We start from the raw sequence: 22,875 nt of genomic DNA on the forward strand, positions 1-22,875 counted from the left end.
TTTGTTTACCAATTAAGATGAGTCTATTTCAGAACAGAGTAATCTCTGCTTTGGTTGTATTGGGAATAAGAAAGCAGCTGAGCCTATCACCACAGCTGAGCTTGGGGACTTTGGCTGAGACAGCGAGTCAAGGAAGGTTTATGATTTCTGATTGTGGTTGTTTGTTATTGATCTGTGAAGAAGCAGGTCTCCCAAAATGCATGGCAGAGACTGGTTCGTAAATGAGGAATGAACCTGGACTCATTCTTTGCCGCCTTTTTCTGTTTTGCACATATTTCAAATAAATCTACTCATCATCTATTGGTTTCTCCAGTTCACGGTTAGTTTTCTTCTGTTCGTTCCAAATGTGCTTGTGAGTCTTGATTTAAAACAAAACAAAACAGAAGACATTCAAAAGCAAAAAGAAAGGAAAAAAAATCTTACCTAATATTACTTAATGGAGTTAGAGAAGAAAAAATAATCTCCTTGTGACATTGTTTTAAACGATTGAAATAGAAAACCTATAGCTGACATAACTATTTTTAAAAGAATAGGCATTGGTGTGATGGTGCATGCCATTAATACTGGCATTCAGGAGGCAGAGGCAGGCAGATCTCTGTGAGTTCCAGGCTAGCCTGGTCTAAAATGTTTGAGACCAGAAGCAGTTGTAATAGTAGAAGAAGGAGAATGACGAATGAAAAGAAAAAGGAGGAAACTAATTAATAGGCATAAAGTTTCTCTTATCATAAGTTTTCTTTTTAAACTTATAACTTGGAAAATTATTCAGCAAAATTATCAAATATTACCACACAAATTAGGAATGAAAACTGCATTTTGAAAACAACAATTGGAAGGACTATCTATAATGGAAGATTTTTCAGTCTTAAAATAATTTATAATCATTTAGACCTTTTAAATTATTATGCAAACATTTTATTTCTCAAATCTTGAAACAATTTGGTTATGTTTACTACGCTATTCAGCGGGTTTAATTCTTGGTAGTAAAAAGAAGAAACTAAAAAATATTTCAGAATAAGTAAATCATAGAAATCATAAATTTGCCACTCTCAATATTTAGCCTTATATAGCAAGACTTTAATTATATTTAAATGCTTCTTTGGATATATCTGAACTTTACAATTTAAAATAAAGATAACCACATTTTCATTAATGACCAAAATTCTGTCACTTATGCGCCTTGGCAGATATATTTGTGAGCTGTAAGTAGCATATTTGGTGTGATTTTTTTTTTTTTTTTTCCTAGAACAAAATTTCCCTAAGTAGCCCAGGCTGGTCTCGAAATTGCGATTCTGATTCTCCTGCTTTGCTCTCAATAATGTTAAGGATCACAGGCATGTGGCACCTCTTTCAATGGCAAAAACACAAACATAAAAACAATGTAGCTAGTGCTTCATCAGTTCTCAATAGTAACAATGACTACAATGGGCATGTAGAGATGTGTGTTCTTTATCATTTTTGACTATGTTCGGTTGAAGATTGTATAAATCATACCAAACTGGATTGTCTTGAGCTTTCTTAGAGTATTGTAACATTATCTGTGCTAGTTTATGCTCAATCCCTTGTGTAAACAGACTTGGGCTAATATTGCCTTCACTCATACTGAGGCTCTCATGCCTGATGATGAAAATTGGCTTTTTGGTAAGAGCAACTCTTTCTAATATATATGTTCTTTTTATATGATACAAAATATGCATATAACTGTATTGAAATTTACATTCTTTTAAAAAAATCAAGTAGAGTTTTGTATCTAAAATACATAAATTTCATTAATCTTCTATGCAATAAAATATTTAATAATAACATATTCTCCAAGTCCTGCTATTTAAAACTAATTAACTGTGACATCAAAAAAATGAATAATGGTTAAAATTATAGCGTTATATCCCCAGGAATATTTCTTCAAAGGATTGTTATTTATTGCATATATGATACAAAGCCAGTGTACTTCTTTTAGACTCTGCCAAAGCTAACACTTTCGGAGGCGATTGAGTAAGTAACACAATTAGTATTAAACGATGCCCTAAAAAAAAAATGATTGAGCTTAAAATGTAAAACAAAAGCAGCTGGCAAGATTATGGCCATTAATCATTTTAGATTTCCCCGTGAAGAATGCTCTTCACTTGGAATAGAGAATAAATGCTGTTTTTCCTGTTTCTGCATTCATGTTGGTAGTGAATTCGTTGTATAGAAAAGGTGTTGGAAAATAAACACTGCTTTCTGATTTTGTTCTTGCTCAGTCCCAAGGGTTCCTAGCTTTCTGGCTGTTTAACACAGCCTCTTTAGTATTCTATATATGATCTTGCTCAGTAGATCTGAGTTTTTAAAATGTACATTGTAGTATATAGAACGTATGAAAATCCACATAGGACTGAAACAATCATTCTTACTCTGAGCATTCAGCTTGTCTATTTTACATGTACCCTGCAGTGACTGTCACAAGAATGAGTAGACACGTTTACATATAAAAACTAGTTGTATAGCATATGACTTTATGTGGAATGGAAGTTATAAAGCCTGACAGAATTAGATTGTGCTCCAAACACTCGATAAAACACATTTACGGTGTCCAAGATTAAATCATACATTGTTTAAAATTAATTATTCCTTTTTAATTGCATTATATAAACAGAAATGACCTGTTAATTTAAAGAAAATCTATCAGCACAAAATGAATTCACTCATATAAACAAGCAAGATGAACTTGACCTTGTTTGAACTTGTTTTGATGTGGCCCAGATGGTAGGCTACATGCTTGAATAGCAGCCTAAAGCTGAGGAAAAACTCATATAGCAAGATCTAGATTTATAGCCTTCTGCAAATTCCTACCTTGTATTGTCCTTTCAGCATCTGTTCTTCCTCCACTGCGGTCAGCTTCTATCTCTGGGGTCAGAGAGTCTAAAAGCACAGAGAGGTAAGAATGGCACATATTTCATCTGATTCCTGTTGTCTTTTTAAAACAAGAGCTACCTGTTAGTTTGATGCACAGTTAAAACCTTGTAAATCTTTGTCGTTTTTTTTTTTTTGTTTTTTTGTTTTTTTTTTTGGAAGATCTGAGAAAACTGTAAGCATGTGAATTTTCCGAAGGAGAGAATAGATAAGTAGAATAATTGTTTGTATAATAGGATGGAGTTTGAGTTCTTAGATTAACTTTTTATCAGTTTTGTGAAGAAATGGATTTTGTTGAACAGAAAAATAATGCCAGGTCCCAGGTGAGGAGATTAAATACTAAAATGGTTGAAGCACCTATGAAATGAAGCATTTGCTGACTACCTCATGAGACTTAGACATATACAGAATCACAAGCACATGTCCACATTGTCCTTCCGCTGTTACAAATCGAAGTTGATTATGCAAAAAGCGTGCCTGCTCTTACCATTTAAGACCCTGAGACTGTCTGCTGAAGCTGCTTGTTTCAGTGTCTGCTCTGCTTGCTCACGGCGCTTTGTCTCAAATTCCAGCGCTTCCTGCAGTTTTCTCTTCGCTTTCTTTTCCTTCTTTAGCCTCTTTTGGACTATGGCTGGAAAAGAGACCTGAAGATTACTTTTCAGAATATTTGTAATGATGATGATTTACAAATGGTCAATAATCATACTGAATTCATTTCTCCTTGTAGCGAAGAGTCTGGCTACAAGTAGGAAGTCCCAGATCCCAACTTCACCTAAAATAATCCGAAGGAATATGTTTGATCCTTTATTTTAGCCTTAAATGATTACAACGATGACTTGACCATGCTTTGAAGAAATAAATTTAATGGGGTGCTGACTTTAATAAATATTTGTGTTCATTGGTACAGGAAGCTTGTTAAAATGAAATCTGTGGCCTAATCTTTGCTTTGAATCATATCATTGCGGAACACACTGCAGAGTGGATATTTTTTTGCATGTGTCTCTCCTTGTCATAGGAGGCACCAAATGCTGTTGAAAACAAAACAAAACAAAAAACCCAAACCAACTAGATTCTTAATAATTGTTCTTTCTGATTTTAGAAACTGTGGAATACACATGTACATGAGGAACAGCATACATGTTATTAACATACAGAACTAGTATTTTTTGGATGATATTATATTATTTTTGAGAATGATTCCTTCCTAACAAATGTGTAACACTAGAATGTATTTCAAGAAAACATGTTGCAGTTTCATTTTATTTGAATTACAGTGAAAATAAAATCCAACTTGAAGTTATAATATTCTACTGATAACATGTTTTTGATAAAAAAGTAGACTATGATGCTTAAGTTGGTATGATACATTTTCTCCTATTAGATGATCACAATAGTTGTGCCTACTGTCCGTTAACAAATAATAACAGTATACCCCATCAAAATGTACAATGCATACACTCAAAAAGCAGTGTTAAACTGCTTTTACTCTATCTACACATAAATAAAGTAGAGCGCAATCAGCAGAGTGCTGGCAAATGTAAGTTCTTTAAAATTATCTTTCTGGATAAGTGATGAACACTACGGAAGTTTGACACTGTCACTATGACAAAATTATTATTATTATTATTATTTTTAGTTATGAAGAGCAACTATTTTGTTTCTTGCTACCCACTGAAGAAAAATGATTTAAATTTCATAATTATTCAGAATATAAACTTGGGAAAATTCTAGTAACTACTAGTTTCAGTTACTAATTCCCACATGTCCCATTGTAATCTTCGCTAGCTCCGCTTAGATGGTAGTCCATCAACCTGTTGAGTTTATGGTTCTTTGTACCATATATTTCAGACCATTTTACCCTCAGTGGACATGGACTACATCCTTAAGTGAGAAATAATTGACACTGATCTCAAATTAATGCTGATTTCCTTTATTTAAGAGAGAAATAGATTTTCTATTCTAATGTTGTTTTATATTTCTTTTTACAGATGTTATTGTTTAACATTTTTCTATGTAAGATATAGTAGTTTTGAAATGTGCTTGCAAATTGCACATGATCATACTACTAATAGATGGATACACAGCACCCAGCCATTGGCCACTCAATTTCCTCCTATACGATTGCACAAAATAAGATTGAACCAGGTGTCTGCAGGATAATACACGTCTTCATATGCATTCATAGTGCATAAGTATAAGTAATTATTACTTTCAACTTACTATTGGAAGTTAATTAAATGGAAGGTTCAAGGTGTGATCTGTGAATGTTTTGCCCTCTAGTGGTTAAAGGGATAAAACTGAAGGGATTAAGCTCACTAGGCTAGCAAGTCGCCACAGTTTATTTCAGAAATCCTGTGGCCTATCATTATGTCTTCTATGAGTCCTCTTCAAGGTTGAAAAAAAAAAAATAGAAACACGAGTATCTCATGAAAAACGGTTCCACAGATTCTTTGCTCAAGTTTCCTTATTCACTTTAAACACATCTGTCATCAATGTTCACAACTCTTTTATTCCTTAAATCTATGCAAATTAATATTACTTAAAACTATGTTATGTGTTATATTGACAGTGCCTCAAATAAACCTGAGTCCAGAAACCTGGTAGCTATTGGTTTAAAATATCTAATGAAACAACCTGGGATATCCTGAAGCAAGAGCAATCATCTTTAAATGACTACATCAAACATGAAAGGAGTACAGTTTAAGAATTTATACTGGATATTTATAAAAATAAGAAAAGGAAATTCCCTCTTTTCTACAGTTCTTGTGAAATCATGTGGTTGATGCAATGGAGGGATTGGTTGTAGCCTTCAAATAAATGCATAATATAAATATACAAATGTGAGTGACCTTCAAAATTATTTATTGATGACCAGTATAATATTTTAAAAGAAGCAATTTGCAGATCAATAATACCATTATTTTTATCCAATCAGAATTCATTTTGGTCTGTACTTTATGTGCTTGACCTTGTTGAGTGAAAATGAAGCATTCAGAAGGAAAATTATACAAACACTTAACTTCAGTTATTTGCTCAGATATTCATCAAGCTTCCATTTCAGTTGATAAATATCTTACCAAACCTGCTTTGCTTGAATAATCAGTCTTTTCTATTTTAGCTTTATGGCTTTAACTCCTGAGGTTTTCAAAGGGCAATTGTGAGTGAACACAACATTCCCCATCGTGGCTATCATCTTATCAGATCTCATTCTTATATTAAAAAATATGAATTCATTAAACTCTATAAGCAATGGAAATTATATGATCAATGATATGATGGATATATCCAATCCCCTGAGGTAGAAAACAGAAGAGAATGTGGACTTTGAACTATCAGAAATATGATAAACTCCTAATTCAAGTGTTGTTCTAAGTGGGCACGGCGAGGTTGCAAAAGTTAAATAACAAAACACAGAACAATATTATCCAGTTAAATATTTCATTTAAAGTATTAGGCTTTTGCAGAGTCTCACAGATACCTCTGTTCTTTTGTTCCATGGCCAGCTGCTTCTCAAGTGTTTCTCTTAGTTCTCTTTCCCTTAAAAAATCCATCTTTAGTTCTGTTTTTTCCAGTTGGACCTGCTTTTCTTGAGCTCTGGCATTATCTATGGCAACTTTCAGAAGGCCCTGTATAAAGAAAGTATTAAGTATGAGCATATTTTGGCAAAAAACAGTTTGTTCAATACTTCAGATATATTTTCAATGAGAAAATTCCACTTATTAAATTCTTTAATTCCTGAGAATTTATTCCGGACTCACAAAAGCCTACAACTAAAGCACAGAACTTCTAAAAATCTGATTAAACTATTTTAGAAAGATGAATATTTATGGCATGTAGTTTCTGTTGGTTCTAACTAGACTTTAAAATTAAGAAAAAGTGAGTGAGAACCACACAAAAGCATCCCATGAAATCAAATGGACAAAAGAAAAGAACATTAGTTCTACAAGGAACCATCCAACTTGGTCTCTGGGATCCTGGTAGCATGTCAGTGTTCTCAAGCTCATCTCTCCATCCCCTTTCAAGGTTACACTATGTACAGCGGTCTGTGTGTTCCTCAGTTCAGCTGTCTGTGTCTACTGCAATACATTTGCTCTTTCCCTCTACATCTATATATGTCTCCTGCCTTCATTGTACTTTACCCTTTGCCCAAAGCCACAATTCAGAAAAGGACTTCTCTGATCTTCCAACTGGAAATACCTGACAGTTAGATTTTGCTAGCTTTTCTTCCCCGTTATCATTGCAGTCATAATTAAGTACGATTATTAGATGTCTGTGTACAGTTTTCTCTCACCACTCTTCCTCTCTAGTGGAAGTTGTTGGTATAGGCAAAGATATTTGTTGCTATTTAGCACTCTGTCCCTAAGAACACAAAGTTTAGAATGTGGAAATATCCCTAAATTAAATGATCACTTTGTTATATTTTTGAGATACCTACCATTAAAAAAAAATCTAGAACAACAGATTAGCAGTCGGCTATCTTTATGACGTCCTTCAAAATAGTGTAATAATTTGGTAATAGCATTTAGGAAACTACTTTACAGGCTAGTAACTAAAAAAAAGGATAACAAAACTTATCATTACAAGTGATTTTAGGGATATGTACTTTTTTCTTGATTTATTATTTTCATCAAATTTAGCAGTTCCTTCAGATTTAAAAATTAAACATGAGCCCATAGTATACAAGTAAGTTATTTACATCCAAAGTTATGACTGAAAATTGGAGTTAAATATCCTATCACCATGAATTCAGCAATGAAAAATGTTATATTTGAAATCTAAAGTATTTTGTCATGGTCTGTGAATTTGCCAGTCTGAACTTTGCCATTGGAATTATACCAAAGGTGGAATTTAATGCCGTTGCTAGATGTCATTAAGGAATCAGCCCTAATTGAGAGTCAACATGAATGGCTTGATTGGGGAATTCCAACTTCAGCTTGACTTGGAGCCCAATAGAGTCTGTGTGTAGCAGAACACTGTAACTCTTAGCACTGTCATAGGCCATAATAATTATCCTGTCCCATACACATAAATTATTTTTGTGTGCTAAATTTGACCGGGAACTTTCTGTCATATTTTTTGTGATAGAAAGCAAGCAAGAGAAGGATTTCTATGTGACAGCTCTCCCATCCCCACTCTTTCATTGTTTGATAATAAAAACAGAGCTTCTAAAGAAACGGCATCTTTAAAACTGAAATCAGCAACATTCCTGTATATATTTCTTCTGCATCAGAAACAATTAGTAACAAATGAAAGAGATCATTACATCTAGTGCCCTTTCAGATCACCCCAATTAAAACTTTAGTTTAGCTGTATTTTAATTCTAAGATACCAAATTCTAATTTTCTGCTCTGATTGCTCTTGTTGACTTATCTTTGAAAGATGTACTCTCTCTGCAATGTCTAGAGATTATTTAGCAAGATGCCAATGTTGGCACCACTTAATGTGTTGATTGGTTGTATTATCAGTAGCTGTTTAAAATAAATTACTATTAAACTATTATTGTCCTTGGGTGACAAAACACAATATTTTGGTGTTCTTAAATATGAAATAATCATTATGAATAAACATGTTAAATAATGTTAAGCTCCAACTCTAATCTGTGTGATTTTAATATCAGTTTTCAAAAAAATGAAGTTGCTCGGAGCACCAACATTTACTCTCTCTTTTTGTTACACTTATTGGTAATGTAGCCAATGGTGTTACATTATCTATTTTTTCTGAATATGTCTGAAAATATTAGCTTTCAGGATCCTATGCCCGTTAGAGCATATATATAAGCTATATAAAGTTGAACTTAAAATTTTGACTTTAAATCAATACACAACATTTGGAGTCCAGTGTGAACAAAAATCTGCACTTGGACCAAACTGACACATTTGCAAAGGGAAGTTATTGCTAGTGACAAGTCTGTGCAGGAATAATACATAGATAAATACAGGATATAAATAAATAGTAGTTCAAGTTCAGTGGAGCTTGAGGCTGGGAAAAAGCAATGGCATTCAGTGGTCACAACCTTTACAAGTGGGTAAGATGCCGTTTAACTATCAGCCACAATACTCTCAGATTTCTGTCACTTTTCCAGGCAGGTTGTTTACAGAAGGTTGCAGCAACCACGTGGCATCACTTGGAAGGGCTGTATCTGCCCAGTACCATGACAACGTTTTGTATTACAGTTAAGAGGGGAAGGTTTCAAACATGATTTTTTTTTTCTTCTAAAGGGTGTTTAGTTCTCATAGCACTAAGGAAATATAGTTGAAGTTTGCTCTGAGGCAGAGCAATGGTGAAAGACAATGGTTGATTGTCCAGACTAGTTTTCAAGGGAAGCATGATGTCTGTAATCATATACAAATTCTTATCAGCGGGTGGCTCTGGTTGTGATACCTACAGTATCTACAAAGCAGAAAGCTCTATAGAGGACTTTCAGAACTACTCATATTAAAGTCAAGTCCTGGGCATGCCAGTTCTAGCAATGAGTAAAAGTTTCTTACTCTAACTTTGTGTTTTATCCCAATTTATTTCTGAAAGCTACATAGCAAAGTTTGTACTGAATAATGTGCCGTGCAGAAAAATGAGTAGAATTTCCCAGCTGAGGAAGACTAGAAGCAATTCTTCAGCCTAACAAAGCATTAAGACTTAAAAGTAGAAAGGTCCACAAGGCTCAGGTATAAGAGAATTAACCAAGACTTTAGTCTACTTCAGAACTTCAGCCACATGATAAAAAAACAAACAAACAAAACCATTTCCTTTGAGAGCCAGACTTTTGAAGACAGAAAAAAAAAAGTAACAGTACAAAGCAATGAACAATGACTGAAGCATTGTTAAAACTGCACTCAGACTAATAAATAGTACAGAGTTTCTCAAAGTTGATCAATGACATACTTTCTAGGCAGCTTCATTCCCACTCACTTTGTGAGTTACGCGTACTTGTGGTAAGTCAACAAGGGCTTTAAAATCACTGTTACCACATCTTTCTCAATAACCTTACTTGCAAAGACAGTTTATACAGAGATTAAAGAGGTTCACTGTAAAGTAGAACCGGGTCTGGTGTGATGGTAGAGTGGTTACAGGTGCTGGCCCTCAAGCCTGATGACCTGAGTTCAACTCCTGGAACACCCATAGTGGAAGGAGAGAACCAAATGTAAGGTCCTCGCTGACCTTCCAGACTTGCATCATGACAAACCCCTTCTTCAACCATCACCCCATGTGCGAAACAAATAAATACATAAAAATATAAATATTTTTAAAACTACATATCTATTGTAATTGGCACAGTAAATTTGTTCACTAGTATGGAATCATACTATAAACTATCATTGCTATTATCATCACAGTTATTGTTTAGAATCCTAGGTATATTTTAATATTTTTCACCACAGTCTTTTTCAAAATTGTATGGAATAAAAAGAAAAAAAGCAAATCATTGTACATAATAGTGATTAGGAATAAAGCATGTAATACCAATATATGCAATTTTAAGTTAGTCAGGCTTTGAATCCAAGGTTATTTTCTAGATAATTTTAAACAAGTTTTATATTAATAATGCAAATAAACAAGCTACTCATTTCCTTCACAGTGAATAAATAGCAAAACAATTTGCATGATATTGTGATGCAGGTTTGAAGATGAATAATGAGAGTTTTTCAGTCTTGATACTTAGGGAAATTCTGTTTCCTAGCATTTCCTCTCAAATGCAAACTGCTTCTCACATGCTGTAGTTGTACTATGTTTACTTATCAAACAACTAGATGTCCATCAATGGAGGAATGGATACAGAAATTGTGGTATTTTTACACAATGGAATATTACTCAGCAATTAAAAACAAGGAAATCATGAAATTTGCAGGCAAATGGTGGGATCTAGACAAGATCATTCTGAGTGAAGTATCCCAGAAGGAGAAGACACACATGGTATATACTCACTTATATAGACCTATAAGACATGATAAACATACTGAAATGTATACACCTAAAGAAGATAAACAAGAAAGAGGACCCAGGGTAAGATGATCAATCCTCACTTAGAAAGACAAAAGGGATGGATATAGGAAGTAGGAGAAAACAAGGAACAGGACAGGAGCCTACCACAGATGGCCTCTGAAAGACTCTACCTAGCAGTGTATCAAAGCAGATACTGAGACTCATAACCAAACCTTGGGTAGAGTGTAGGGAATCATATGAAAGAAGGGAGAGTTAGAAAGTCCTGAAGAGGACAGGAGCTCCACAAGGACCAAATATATCTGGGTACAGGGGTCTTTTATGAGACTGTTTCTCCAACCAAGGACCATGTTTGGATATAACCTAGAACCTCTGCTCAGATGTAGCCCATGATAGTTCAGTATCCAAGTGAGTAGCCTAGTAAGGGGAACAGGGACTATTTCTGACATGAACTCAATGGCGGGCTCTTTGACCTCCCCCCTCCCAAGGGAGGAGCAACCTTGGTAGGCCACAGAGGAGGAATTTGCAGCCAGTCCTGAAAATACCTGATAACCAGGGTTAGATGAAAGGGGAGGAGGTCCTCCCCTATCAGTGGACTTGGAAGGGTCAGGGAGGAGATGAGGGAGGGTAGGATTGGGAGGGAATGAGGGAGCAGGATACAGCTGGGATACACAGTTAATAAATTGTAACTAACATTAAAAAATAAAATAAAGAAATAAACTGAAATCTGGTACTGTCCTTTTCTAACTTTACTATGTCTTTTAGGTTTTCCTACTCTGGTTAACTTCTGATGTAGTTGTGCCATTTTTTGTGACACTGGAATATTGAACATAAGGCCCTGAATGTTCCAGGTAAGTGGAACTCTCTGCCACTGAAGCCAATGCCAGTTTTGTAATTTCTCTTTGCACATAAGTCTCAATGAGTCCACTTCCTCACACATACATTTCATTGTAAGCATCTTTAAGGATAGCTTCATCCATAACTATTTGAAATATTTTCATATTTCAAATTTTACTTACTAATCTCTTTCTCTACTATTTGTAAGTTACAGGTGTAAGTTACTGACACACTGAGTTCCCTCATTATCCTCATTTCTACTCATGTTATGATGAATTCACTTTTTCACTGTATATACTGGCTCTAGGGTGAACACACAAAAACAAATAATAACACCATCAGTTCTAAGACTTAATAATTTTGTAATTTAGGCTGGAAGTAATGTGACAACCAGTGTAGAAACAAATATTTGATCCTAAGCTTCTCCTCACAATAAACCTCCCAGTGTCTTATCCAAGGACATCATTGATGGAGAAGGACATAGTGCAGTATATACATACTGACCACACCAACATAGCGTGTAAAACCACAAACTCTAAAAACAATGGAAAGAAATTTTATTTTTTAAATTATTAGTTTTATTTTTAATTTTAATTTAATCGTTACCGTCATTTACTCAAGATATTTTCATTATCACTATTAGTGTGGAAAAATGTTCAAGTGACATAAAGCAAACTCAATAACTCTTCCAGGTATAACAAAAAAAATCTCAAAGCAATAATAAAAATGTTTTCTAAAATTAGTGTTCAAGTAATACATGTAAATATATTTTCCATGAGTCTTACTTCTAAAGTAGAGATGGCAATTATGAAAATAAGTTTTGAAAATGATATTGTAAAGAAGACATGTATCATAATTACCACAAATTTAATTATTAAAAGTTATCAATTGATACTATATTGTGAAATCATTTGCATCTAAAACAGTGATGCTTTAAACAGTATTTGGAAGCATTTGAGGAAATTGATCCTAATATTAACAAGATATTTTCAAGGTAAACATAGAGCTTTCAACTGACTACATGTGTATATTCCAGTTTTGGCACAGAAAGCAGAGTGCTCACTTATTCAGACTGAAATTGCAGAAGAAATTGAGGTGGGCAGATTGTAATTACCTAAATTAAAATATAGACGGCAAACACATTCATACTCTATGCCTAATAAGCCAGGGTCATGACTGTTTAAACATTCTATATGATACCTAAGATAAGTAGGTAATTTGTCCCAAAAAATAACAGTTAGCATCTATGTATGGTGTTTTACAAACTGATACGAAATCATCAAAAATTCAGTGCATGTATGATTGTCAATATGTATATCTATTTGTATATGTGCATTTGGAAATCAGTGTTTTTTAGTGTTACTTTAGTATGCAAATATGTATGCATGTATACTTGAGGATATGTTAAATATTCATAGGTATATAGTACCCAAGTCTATACATACATATGTGTAAGATTGATGTAAAGAAATATAATTTTTAATGAAAGATTTTTATTGCTGATCTAGCTTTATGTGCTCCAGATCTGAATCAATAAAACCTAGCACCCAATAATTTACCTAGTTTTACTTATCATCCTGCTGTTAGTTCTTTTAAAATATATCCTCTGACTTATGTTTGAAAAAGAGGCCAGATTTAGAGTATGTTAAATAAACAGAAGCCACAGAAGAAGACAATGAAGACAGTCCTGATGAGACCTGATAGGCTAGGTTCCGATGGAGGGGGGAGAGGAAGGGGAAGGCCTCTATCAGTGGCCTGAGGGAGGAGTTTGGGAGGAGAGGGAGGGCAGGATGGGGAGGGGGGACAGCTGGGTTACAAAGTGAATAAATTGTAATAAATTAAAAAGGGATAGAGAGAAAGAGAGAGAGAGAGAGAGAGGTTTGTATTTATCCTTTCTAAAATAAATACTTAGTTTGAAATGATAAGAATATCATGCCTATACTAAGTATTCCTGCCATGAAGTAGAGGAAGTAACTGTCCATATTTGACTTAGATCTGTGAATTTCAGCACAGTACTCAGACCTACTATGCCACCATTCCTCATATGAGTAAGCTGCTTTCTTCTAAGAGACTAGAAATTCTTTTGTGCTGAAATTCATGTCAAATTATCTTTAGTCTGCTTAGAAAGTTCTGAGATAGCTTAATATGGCGTTATACATAGAATAAAATGAACTGTTCTCCTACCTTACTGACTTTATTAGTTCCTTGAGAGAATTTTGTATAAGTTGGATTTTGTTGTTGATGTTTGTTTCATTTTTTTTGTTTTTCTTTTGTTTTGTTTTGTTTTTGTATCCTTGATGTAGCCCCTTCCCTCATCTCCTCCTGGTCCCACCATCCCTCCTTCTTCTCCCCCTAAGTCTGTCCCCTAGTCCTCTGATGGCAGAGGTCCTCAACCCCTATCTGACCCTAGCTTATCAGGTCTCATTAAGACTGTCTGATCCTCTTTCTCTGTGTCTCTGTGGCCTAGTTAGGCCACCTCAGCCTAACTAGGGGGAAGTGATCAAAGAGCCGGCCACTGAGTCCAAGTAAGACATAGCCCCTGCTCCCCTTATTAGGGCACCCACATGAAGATCAAGCTGCCCAGGGGTTACATCTAAGCAGGTGGTCTAGGTCCTCTCCATGCATGGTCCTTGGTTTGTGTAAGTTTTAATCATATTCACCTCTACCCTCACTCCTCCTAGATCTAACTCCATTCCTACACATCTTTGTCTCTTCTCTCTCTGAGTCTCTATCTCTTTCTCTCTCTCTGCCCTTTCTTCCCCCTATCAATTACAATTTGTGCTGCTCATATACATTCAGATTTGTGCTCTTCATTGGGGCGTTGTCTAATTAGCAGGTCCGTACCCATAATAAGATCAGAATCTTATTCCAGCAGCTATTAATTTCATGTAGTTCCCCAATGAGGGGTAAAGTTCTACCCTCCTCTTTTTATATGCTGAGGTTTTTGTCTACCTTGAGCTTTCATAGGTTGCATGCAGTTGTCTAGTCTGCTGTGAACTCCTATACACAACTTTCCTACTGTGTCCTGAAAACACTTTTTCCTTATAGTCATCAACTGCCCTTGGCTCTTACAACATGCTCAGGTATGATACAGAGATCCCATTTAGGGCTCAGCATTTGGTAGAGTCTTAATCTCAGAAAATATCTTATGTTTACTTTTGGATATAATCAGTAATTTGGCCATGACTGAAGTGAGACTGGACTGATGACTTCTTTCAATTACTAAAATATAAAACCTTAATGTTGAATACAGTTCTACCAGTTCTAATTACATTCATATTAAAAATGCTACATTAAGAGATGAACAGATATGTTACATTAAAGGCCTTCTGTTATGTCCTTGGAGAGGTAAATAAAATTAATTACATTTCTACTGGAGCAATGTTTAATATGGTAGGAAATGTGTTTAAAAAAATAGAACCGAGGATTGAGTGCTGGACTAACAGCATCTGTATCTCTCGTCTTTCTTCCCGACCCTCCCAAGATGGAGAAACAGAGCAGAGAGCTCCATCTGGGGCCCACATGATCTCTTCATGCATGGCAAGACAACTATGCTTTCTTCTGTCCCAAACACTTTTATTATCTTGGCTCCCTGCACTATGTTATTGTTAACTCTAAGCATTTTTGATTCATAATGTAGTGTACGTAAAATATACATCCTGAGGACCACATAGGAAATCCGTGGAAACTTTTCTATAGCTTTTTGAAGTCTGTTCTTTGAAGAGTCCCCACTATCTGAAACAAACTTATTTACGGGATAAGAGATTATTTAGGATTCTTCTATATTAGACATATTTAAAATGACTAAACATATCATTTCCTCTCTGGAAGGCCAGAAGTTTAAAAACATCTAAATATTTATTAGAACTCAAATGCTATCATTTGCTAAGCCAGACAAATTTATACACTTAAATTGGTTCCATTATTTGGCAATAAAAAGAGCATTTGGGGGAATGCTTTTCATAAATGCTCACATCAGTTTTGCCTATCCTTAATATGGAACAATATAAATTATCTGTTCCATATTTCTACAAAATTTCAATTAGTGTAGAAAGTTAAATTTTAATTTTGTAACACCATGGGTCACCCAGTCTCTTACAATAATTATTTAAAATAGGTTGTATTTTAGAAAAATAATTCACCTTTGTGTGTTTCATGCTTCTTTGTTTTACAATAAAAAGAGACCTACCTGAATGTTAGTGAGAAGGGTCTCTATTGAAGACAGGCCATCAGGAAACAGAAAGGGAGATGGGAAGCCTGGGGGGAGTGGTTGTCCATGCCCAGTTAGAGAAAGTTTGTCGATGCTGTCTCTTGCGGTTGGTGTAGAAAGCGGGGTCTCATCTGTATGTGATTGAAACAAAAATATAGAACAAGTTACGCTTGTCTGTTTTTATTAGACCTCAGTAATGGCTTCCCTAGTGGTTTCCAGAACATTTATTGCAAATTGGTTCCTGCTATCAGGAGAAAATGCTTTCTGCTGAATTTTCTTTAATGAAAAAGCTGTGGAGATACAACAAGATAACATTAATGAGTAACTTTATAAGCCTTTTAAATGCAGTCTCTAATGAGACTGAGTTTACAGTGCCATAGAATCTTTTTAAAACAAATATTATCTCATATATAGTTGTGATAATATATTCCGGCTGACTTTATGGGCACCTTCCCAATTATCTCATTTTAGTTTCTTCTCTTTGGATTGACAATAGAGTTTTTCTAAAGCTTTATATAAGAGAAATGTTTTGTATGTTTCTTTCCCAATTAACCCTTCTTTTATGTTGATGGTTCATCCAAATTCAGTCTTAATAAGCTTAACAAAGAATCTACAAGTGAAACCTCTTATTTTAAATTTTGTTTTTTTAATATCTAAATGGGAAGATTACATGCACAAATATGTTTCTAAATTACAAATAATATAATCACTCTCATTAGCTAAAACTCTAGTTTTAAAAACTTAAACATCTAAAGCTTCCACACTTAAAAAGGAAATGGAGAAAAATAAATAAAATAATAAAAATGGAAATCATATTACTCTTCTCAGGTAAGTTATTGATTCCACATTCATTGATTCCACATTCTTCAACATTTAAGCCATGTTGTCCAAACACAAGTACTCTTCCACTTTATTCTAAAAAGTTTTCATTTTGTTTAAACTTTCCAATGAAATTGAAACAATGACTTAATCACAGAGAAAACTTTACTCAGGATAGTAATCTCCTTTTTATAATATTTTCACATTTCACCCTAGAGAAATTAATCATCACAATGTATTTGCTTATTCCTGGACATATCTCCCAACTATACAAATGGCTAAAATTTTCAGCATACTTGAATTTGCTTATAAGTTGATTCTATTGTACTCAGTCTTTTTGTTTTACATTACAACACCTTATCACAGAACACATTTTCCAGGCATCTCTCTCTAGGGCAGAAACATTAAAGAATGTGCCACAGCTTATTGTCCCCACTAATGTTAGAACAGGTTAAGTCATATCCTTCACCCTTCCAGATTTTTAGTCAGTGAATCAAACAGGAAGAAGGTTGGGGAAGGATGTAAGAGACAGAAGGTGTCCTGTTGGCTATGTTCCTGTCACACTCACTCACTCTTCTGCAATTTCTCCTTCCACTGTCTCTTACTGATGATCTCAAGCAGCATGTACCAGAAGAAGAAACAGCAACCAACTAAGCCTGGACTCAGGATGCTATCACAGCTTTCACTTAGGGTAGAGAAAAGCTTTAGGGCTTGGATAGGGCTGCAGCGTGGCTTCTATCAGCAAGGTAATTTTGGACACTGTTTATTTAGCTGTCAAAAATTACCTTTCTAGGGGAAGGCTGCTAGTGTTTTCTCATAACAGCTCTGAAAAGGCACTTGTTGAACAGCTAGGTGCATGAGTCATTGTTTAAGAAAAGAGGGCAAAATGTTTGTTTGTTTGGTTGGTTTTTTTTGTTTTTTTAACAGTATCACCTTAGCTGTCACATGGTAAGAATGTCTTCCTTAATATATCATGGAGATCATGGTTGCTTGTCTTTTGAACAAAGGCATACAGCCTGATGACCACCTGAGCATGCTGTCACCTTTGTGTCTATGATTTCATCATTTGGAAAGACCATGCAGAATATGAGAGCCAAATGTATTTATGCACACATTTGATCATCTCTTTTATCACCCATAATTATTGTTATAATTTCAGTGTATTTGTGCATGACTGTGCTCGGCAGTTGAGAGGCAAATCATTGAATCGCCCCCATGGCTACATTCATGTGCTGTTAACTATTGAAACAATGCACAGGATATTAAAGGTAGAAGTAAAAGGTACAGGTACATGCATCATGAAAGTCATGTAGACTAAGAGTGACCAGTTCTAAATGATAATTAACTAGTTGTTAGAGCATGAGGCATTGTACATCCTATTGTGAGTTGATTACCCACTGTTCATCCCAGCCAATGCTTATGACTCTATTGAGTATACGTGCAAGCATATTTGTGATAACATTGTTTCTACTATTTTACTTAGTCTTATATATAAGAATTGACTATCATTTGCTATAAATTTAGGGCTGAACAACTTAAAATAGTAAGAAAAAATATTTTTTTAAAGTTCAACAAACACTTTAAGCAAATGTTTGAGTCAAAAAATATGGTAGTCTGGGCATTACATGATCTCTATTAACTTGAAAGTGTGAAGAGAAAAGGAGCACATATCCACAGATCTGACTTGAACTTGAAATGGCTGCAAATAGTTTTAGAAATTGTGTACAAATGATACTTGTCTGGACAAGTTTTGTGATCTGGGGATCATTATGTCATTTGCCAACTGGTTTTAGTATCTGATTATAAATGATCAGAAATTACAAGAACTGTGTAAGGAAATCCTTTTTATTCTTGTAGTGATTTGAATGGTGATCATCGAAAGAGCCAGTGAGGATGGAGAACACCAAAAGAACAAGGCTCCCACAACACAGGACTACTGACACACATGTGAACTCACCCAGGGGCTGTGGCAGCACACACAGAGTCTTAAGGGTCTAAGCCAGATGGGTTCTTAGTTCTCAGAGAAGTGGACACAAGATCCCATACCAAAGCTATCTTCAATTGGTCACCATTCACAAATGAAAAATTAGTTATCTCCAGTGGGATCTCACTGGGAATACAAACCACTGTTAAGGGCAGGCTCCATGTTCTGCAGTAAATGGCCAACACAAATGAGTTTCTCAGTTTTTTTTTTTTTTTTTTTAACCTTCAGGCCCATTATGTATATTTTATGGATTCCAGTCTGTGTGTCCAGTTTGTGCTTTTCCTTTGACTCTTTGTTGCTTGTTTGTTTTGTCCTATTACAGTCTGTTTTATTTTATTTTATTGTTTTTCTTTAGATGTTTGTGCTTTTTCTAATGAGGAACATAAAGGTTGTGAATTTGGTTCAGAGGAGAGGTGGGGAGGATCTCTGAGGAGTTTTGGGAGGAGAAACTGGAACCAGAATATACTGTATGAAAAAAAATCTATTTTCAATAAAAGAAAAACAAAACAATAATAAATGAAAGCTGTCCTGTGTAGGGAAAAAAGCATATGCCCATATTTTTAATGTTATTTGGAAAGTTTTGGTTTTTTTTTTTTTCCCACAGATACATCTACGAGATACAGTTGTGTCTCACAAACTTAAGATGAGATTACTTTGTGAAGAATGAGACCTAAGTCCAATGGCATGCATACCCAGGATAAAAGGCAGAGGGAGATCTGAAAAAGGAAAAGACACGTACAGCACTCTGTGAAGAAGGGGTCATGCAGCCAAAGGCAGGAACTGAAATATTGGAGCTACCGTTAGGTGCTGCTGGAGCCCAACAGGTGCTCGATGAAGCTCTCGTGCTAGTGACCTATTAGGTTGTTATATTTCAATTCTAAAAAGAGATTATTCACTTTTAAGCATCATTGGAAAATGGAACGGCACACGCTACAGTTTAACAAGTAATTTGATTTTAATGCTCAGAAAAATTTCTGATTGAAATGTGAGTAATTACACGATAAATATGCTGACAATTTTCTCATCATATAATCAGGATAATAGAAATTGAAAGTACAAATGGAAAAGAAAAACATTTCAATTATACAATAAAGGATGAAAACATTGTATTTCGGCTTTCCTTATCACCTGAATTCAGAATTCTGCTCACACTTTAAGACACTTTTTACTGAGAGACCATCAGGAAGATTGATGTCTCTGAAAGACAAGCCTCTTTCCTCCTCAATCTTATCACACATAACAATTTAGCAGGATATCCTAAGGAACAATGTTGTTTAAAAAAAATAATGGCCCTCTGCTCTTAAAATGTTTTCTTTCCTGTTAATAAAATCTAACTCAGTTGTTATTTTCATAACCAGTCCCTTTGGGTCTGAATTACACATACTCTCAAGTGTGTGTGTGTGTGTGTGTGTGTGTGTGTGTGTGTGTGCGTGTGTGTGTGTATGCTCATTGCTTGGTAATGGTTTTTATCATTATTATTAAACTTCCCATTCCAAGCTAAAGAATGGGAATTTGCATGAAAACTATTACTATAGTGGTAAAGAAATTGCTGAAAAATATTACAGAAAATACAGTAATCTCCATTTAGAAGTGAATACATTTTTATAAAAATATAAACTTTGCTGTTTTAATAAATTTCTACCAGAAACCAAATTCTTCAGTAGTACTACTGACCTCAAATGGGAGCAAGAATAACTTAAAAATATAACACTTGTGCTCAGATAAATACACCCAGACATAAGACCTAGTCAGGCTAGGTCAGGAGCATGTCAAATTTCGTAGTGCTGAAGCTATAAGAGGCTGCCCAACATTAGTGCTGAGAAATGAAGCAGGCCCTCTGCAAAAGCAAAACATTTTTAGGTATCATGTTAACTCTTCACTACCATCCTAATTTTTTTTTAAATAAAAGAAATTATGATACAGCCAAATTCAAATAAAGAACAAACATTGTTAGAACCAGAAAGTGAGTTCCGGTCTTGATGCTAACAATTGTTTTTAGTGATGAAAACCATCTTATATCATATGAAGTAGATTTGGCTAATGTATAACAGGAATTAGCTTAAGAGCAAAGGATTATACTTTAATCCAATTAGAACATACTTGCAAAAAATTCTTGGTAAAATATAAAACACATTAGTGTGAATGTGAAAAAATAAAATCTTCCATGAATTTCCTTTTATAAACTCATTTTCATGCAGCATAAAGAAATGTCATCTCTCCATCATTTGCCTGTGGTATCTATCTTCTGTCTAGTAATAAACCTGTGATAAAGATGCATTATGTTGACAGAGTTCATGGGCACAGACTGAGTGAGGACAGCATAAAAAACATCTAGGAGCATTTTGAATAGATTCTAAATAATATTGAGAACTTGGGAGCCCAAATTTGGAGAAATTCATAAGGACAGCTGAGGATATAGCACAAATGGTGAAATGCTTCCCTTGCAAAGAAAAGGACCTGAGTTTGATCCTCAGAATCTACATAACATGTGGTTGTGCTAGCACATGCGTGTAATCCTAGTGCTGGGGAAGAAAAGACAAAAGAACTGACTTTAAGACCCATGAGCTGGCCAGCTCAGCATATGTGGTGAGTTGTAGGCCAGGACAACTGGTTGTCTCCAAAAAAGAAGTTAGACAGCAGCTAAGGACTGATAGCTAAGTGTAACCCATGGCCTTAATGTTCACAGAGGTACACCTACACACACACACACACACACACACACACACACACACACAAATGCACACACAAAAATATAATGTGAAAAAGAAAATAATATATAAATATAGATATTATTGAGGTATGTTTAAAAACTACATCAAGCATACATTTTTTTCCATTTTAACTTAGATTTATTGCAGTTTATTCTATGAAACTATTATCTCCAAAGGTGGTTCTTCACTTTTAGATAGATTTGTTCTGCTTTTCAAATGTGCTTAAATGTTAGGGGTCATTACTTAGGCAAAGAAAAAGTATATCCATGATCTCAGAAGGGCCACACAAACCAGGCCTTTAATTTTTGTTGACAATATGTGTGAATGAAGGAAAGAGCAGCAAATCTGGAAGACTTCATAATGCAGAAATAAGAAATCTCCTTTTGCATGAAAGTGATTTTGCACATAACAGTAAAATTAAAATACCCTCTATTGGAAAGTTTAGATATCTCAAATTATAATCTCAACCAGATCATTTGACAAAGGATGGATTTACATGACACTCTGTTTACTTAAAATGAGATTATTTTGGGGTGGCATGAATTGAGACAGGATAGAAGAATAAAACAAGAATCTTCCTGGGGAGAGCTAAGCAGTGAATTTTTGTTGGAGGCTATGCAGGAAGAGTGAGAAAGGTCACATAAGTGAACTTTGCAGGGTTGGCTGCTCAGGGAATTCTGAGTCTCTAATAAACTGAAAAAATGTATTTCAATGGAATTTTAACTGGAAAGCATATTTTCTACCTTTGTTCTAAAAATCTGAACTTCTATTTATTGTACATTTACATTTCTGTTATTTGTGTACAAAAGTCAGGCTGTACACATATATTTAAAAACTTGAGTTGGACAGCAAAATAATTCCAGGAGCTAAAACTTATGTTTGCAGGTAGATACTTGTGCATGCAAGTTTATTGCCCTCACAACTAGGAATTTCAAGCATTAAACACACACAGACACACACACACACACACATACATACACACACACTGATTTACCTCATAAACATGTAGGATTGCTTTCACCCCTTCTTGCTTCGTAAAGTAGTGAGCTGTGAATGATTATGAAAGAGCTGGCAGAGGGTTTGCTGAGAAGATCCCATTTAACTGACCTTTCTGTCTCTTCCATGACCCCGCAGACTCAACCTTACTGCTGATGCTGCAAGTGAGTATGGGAAAGCATTTATTGGAGGCTGCACAACACACACTGTTCTATTTCCTGGGTTAATGTTTTGTGTATCTGCACAGTAGGGCCATTAAGGGTTCTAAGAGCACAAGGGAAACAATCATAACATTTGTTTTTAGATGACTGACTCAGGACATGTACACCAGGCTTTATATAGAAACTGTTTTTGTTTTATTAAGGGACTGTTTGCCTGTTAGTGATAACATCATTAAAAATAAATGAAAGGGGGCTGGTAAAATGCTTCCCCAAAGCAGAAACCTAATTAAAGGTGATGTGCCTGCTAGGAAGCTTTTTTTTTTTTTTTTAGGATGC

At 34.9% G+C, this 22,875-nt stretch overlaps 1 protein-coding gene across 2 annotated transcripts in view; it reads right to left on the minus strand.

Moving 5' to 3' along the window:
* Positions 1 to 22,875, minus strand: part of Dach1 (dachshund family transcription factor 1) — a 408,415-nt gene that overhangs the window by 31,920 nt on the left and 353,620 nt on the right. For both annotated transcript variants that reach the window (XM_055609966.1, XM_055609965.1), the window contains 4 exons: positions 15,848 to 15,999; positions 6,365 to 6,512; positions 3,374 to 3,517; positions 2,827 to 2,895 (listed from right to left, as the gene is read on the minus strand). In XM_055609966.1, coding sequence (XP_055465941.1) covers positions 2,827 to 2,895; positions 3,374 to 3,517; positions 6,365 to 6,512; positions 15,848 to 15,999 — 513 coding nt within the window. The remainder of the gene's footprint in view (positions 1 to 2,826; positions 2,896 to 3,373; positions 3,518 to 6,364; positions 6,513 to 15,847; positions 16,000 to 22,875) is intronic.

This window comes from Psammomys obesus, unplaced genomic scaffold (genome assembly GCF_907164565.1).
Source record: "Psammomys obesus unplaced genomic scaffold, mPsaObe1.curated_primary_1811, whole genome shotgun sequence".
Taxonomy (NCBI): Eukaryota; Metazoa; Chordata; class Mammalia; order Rodentia; family Muridae; genus Psammomys; species Psammomys obesus.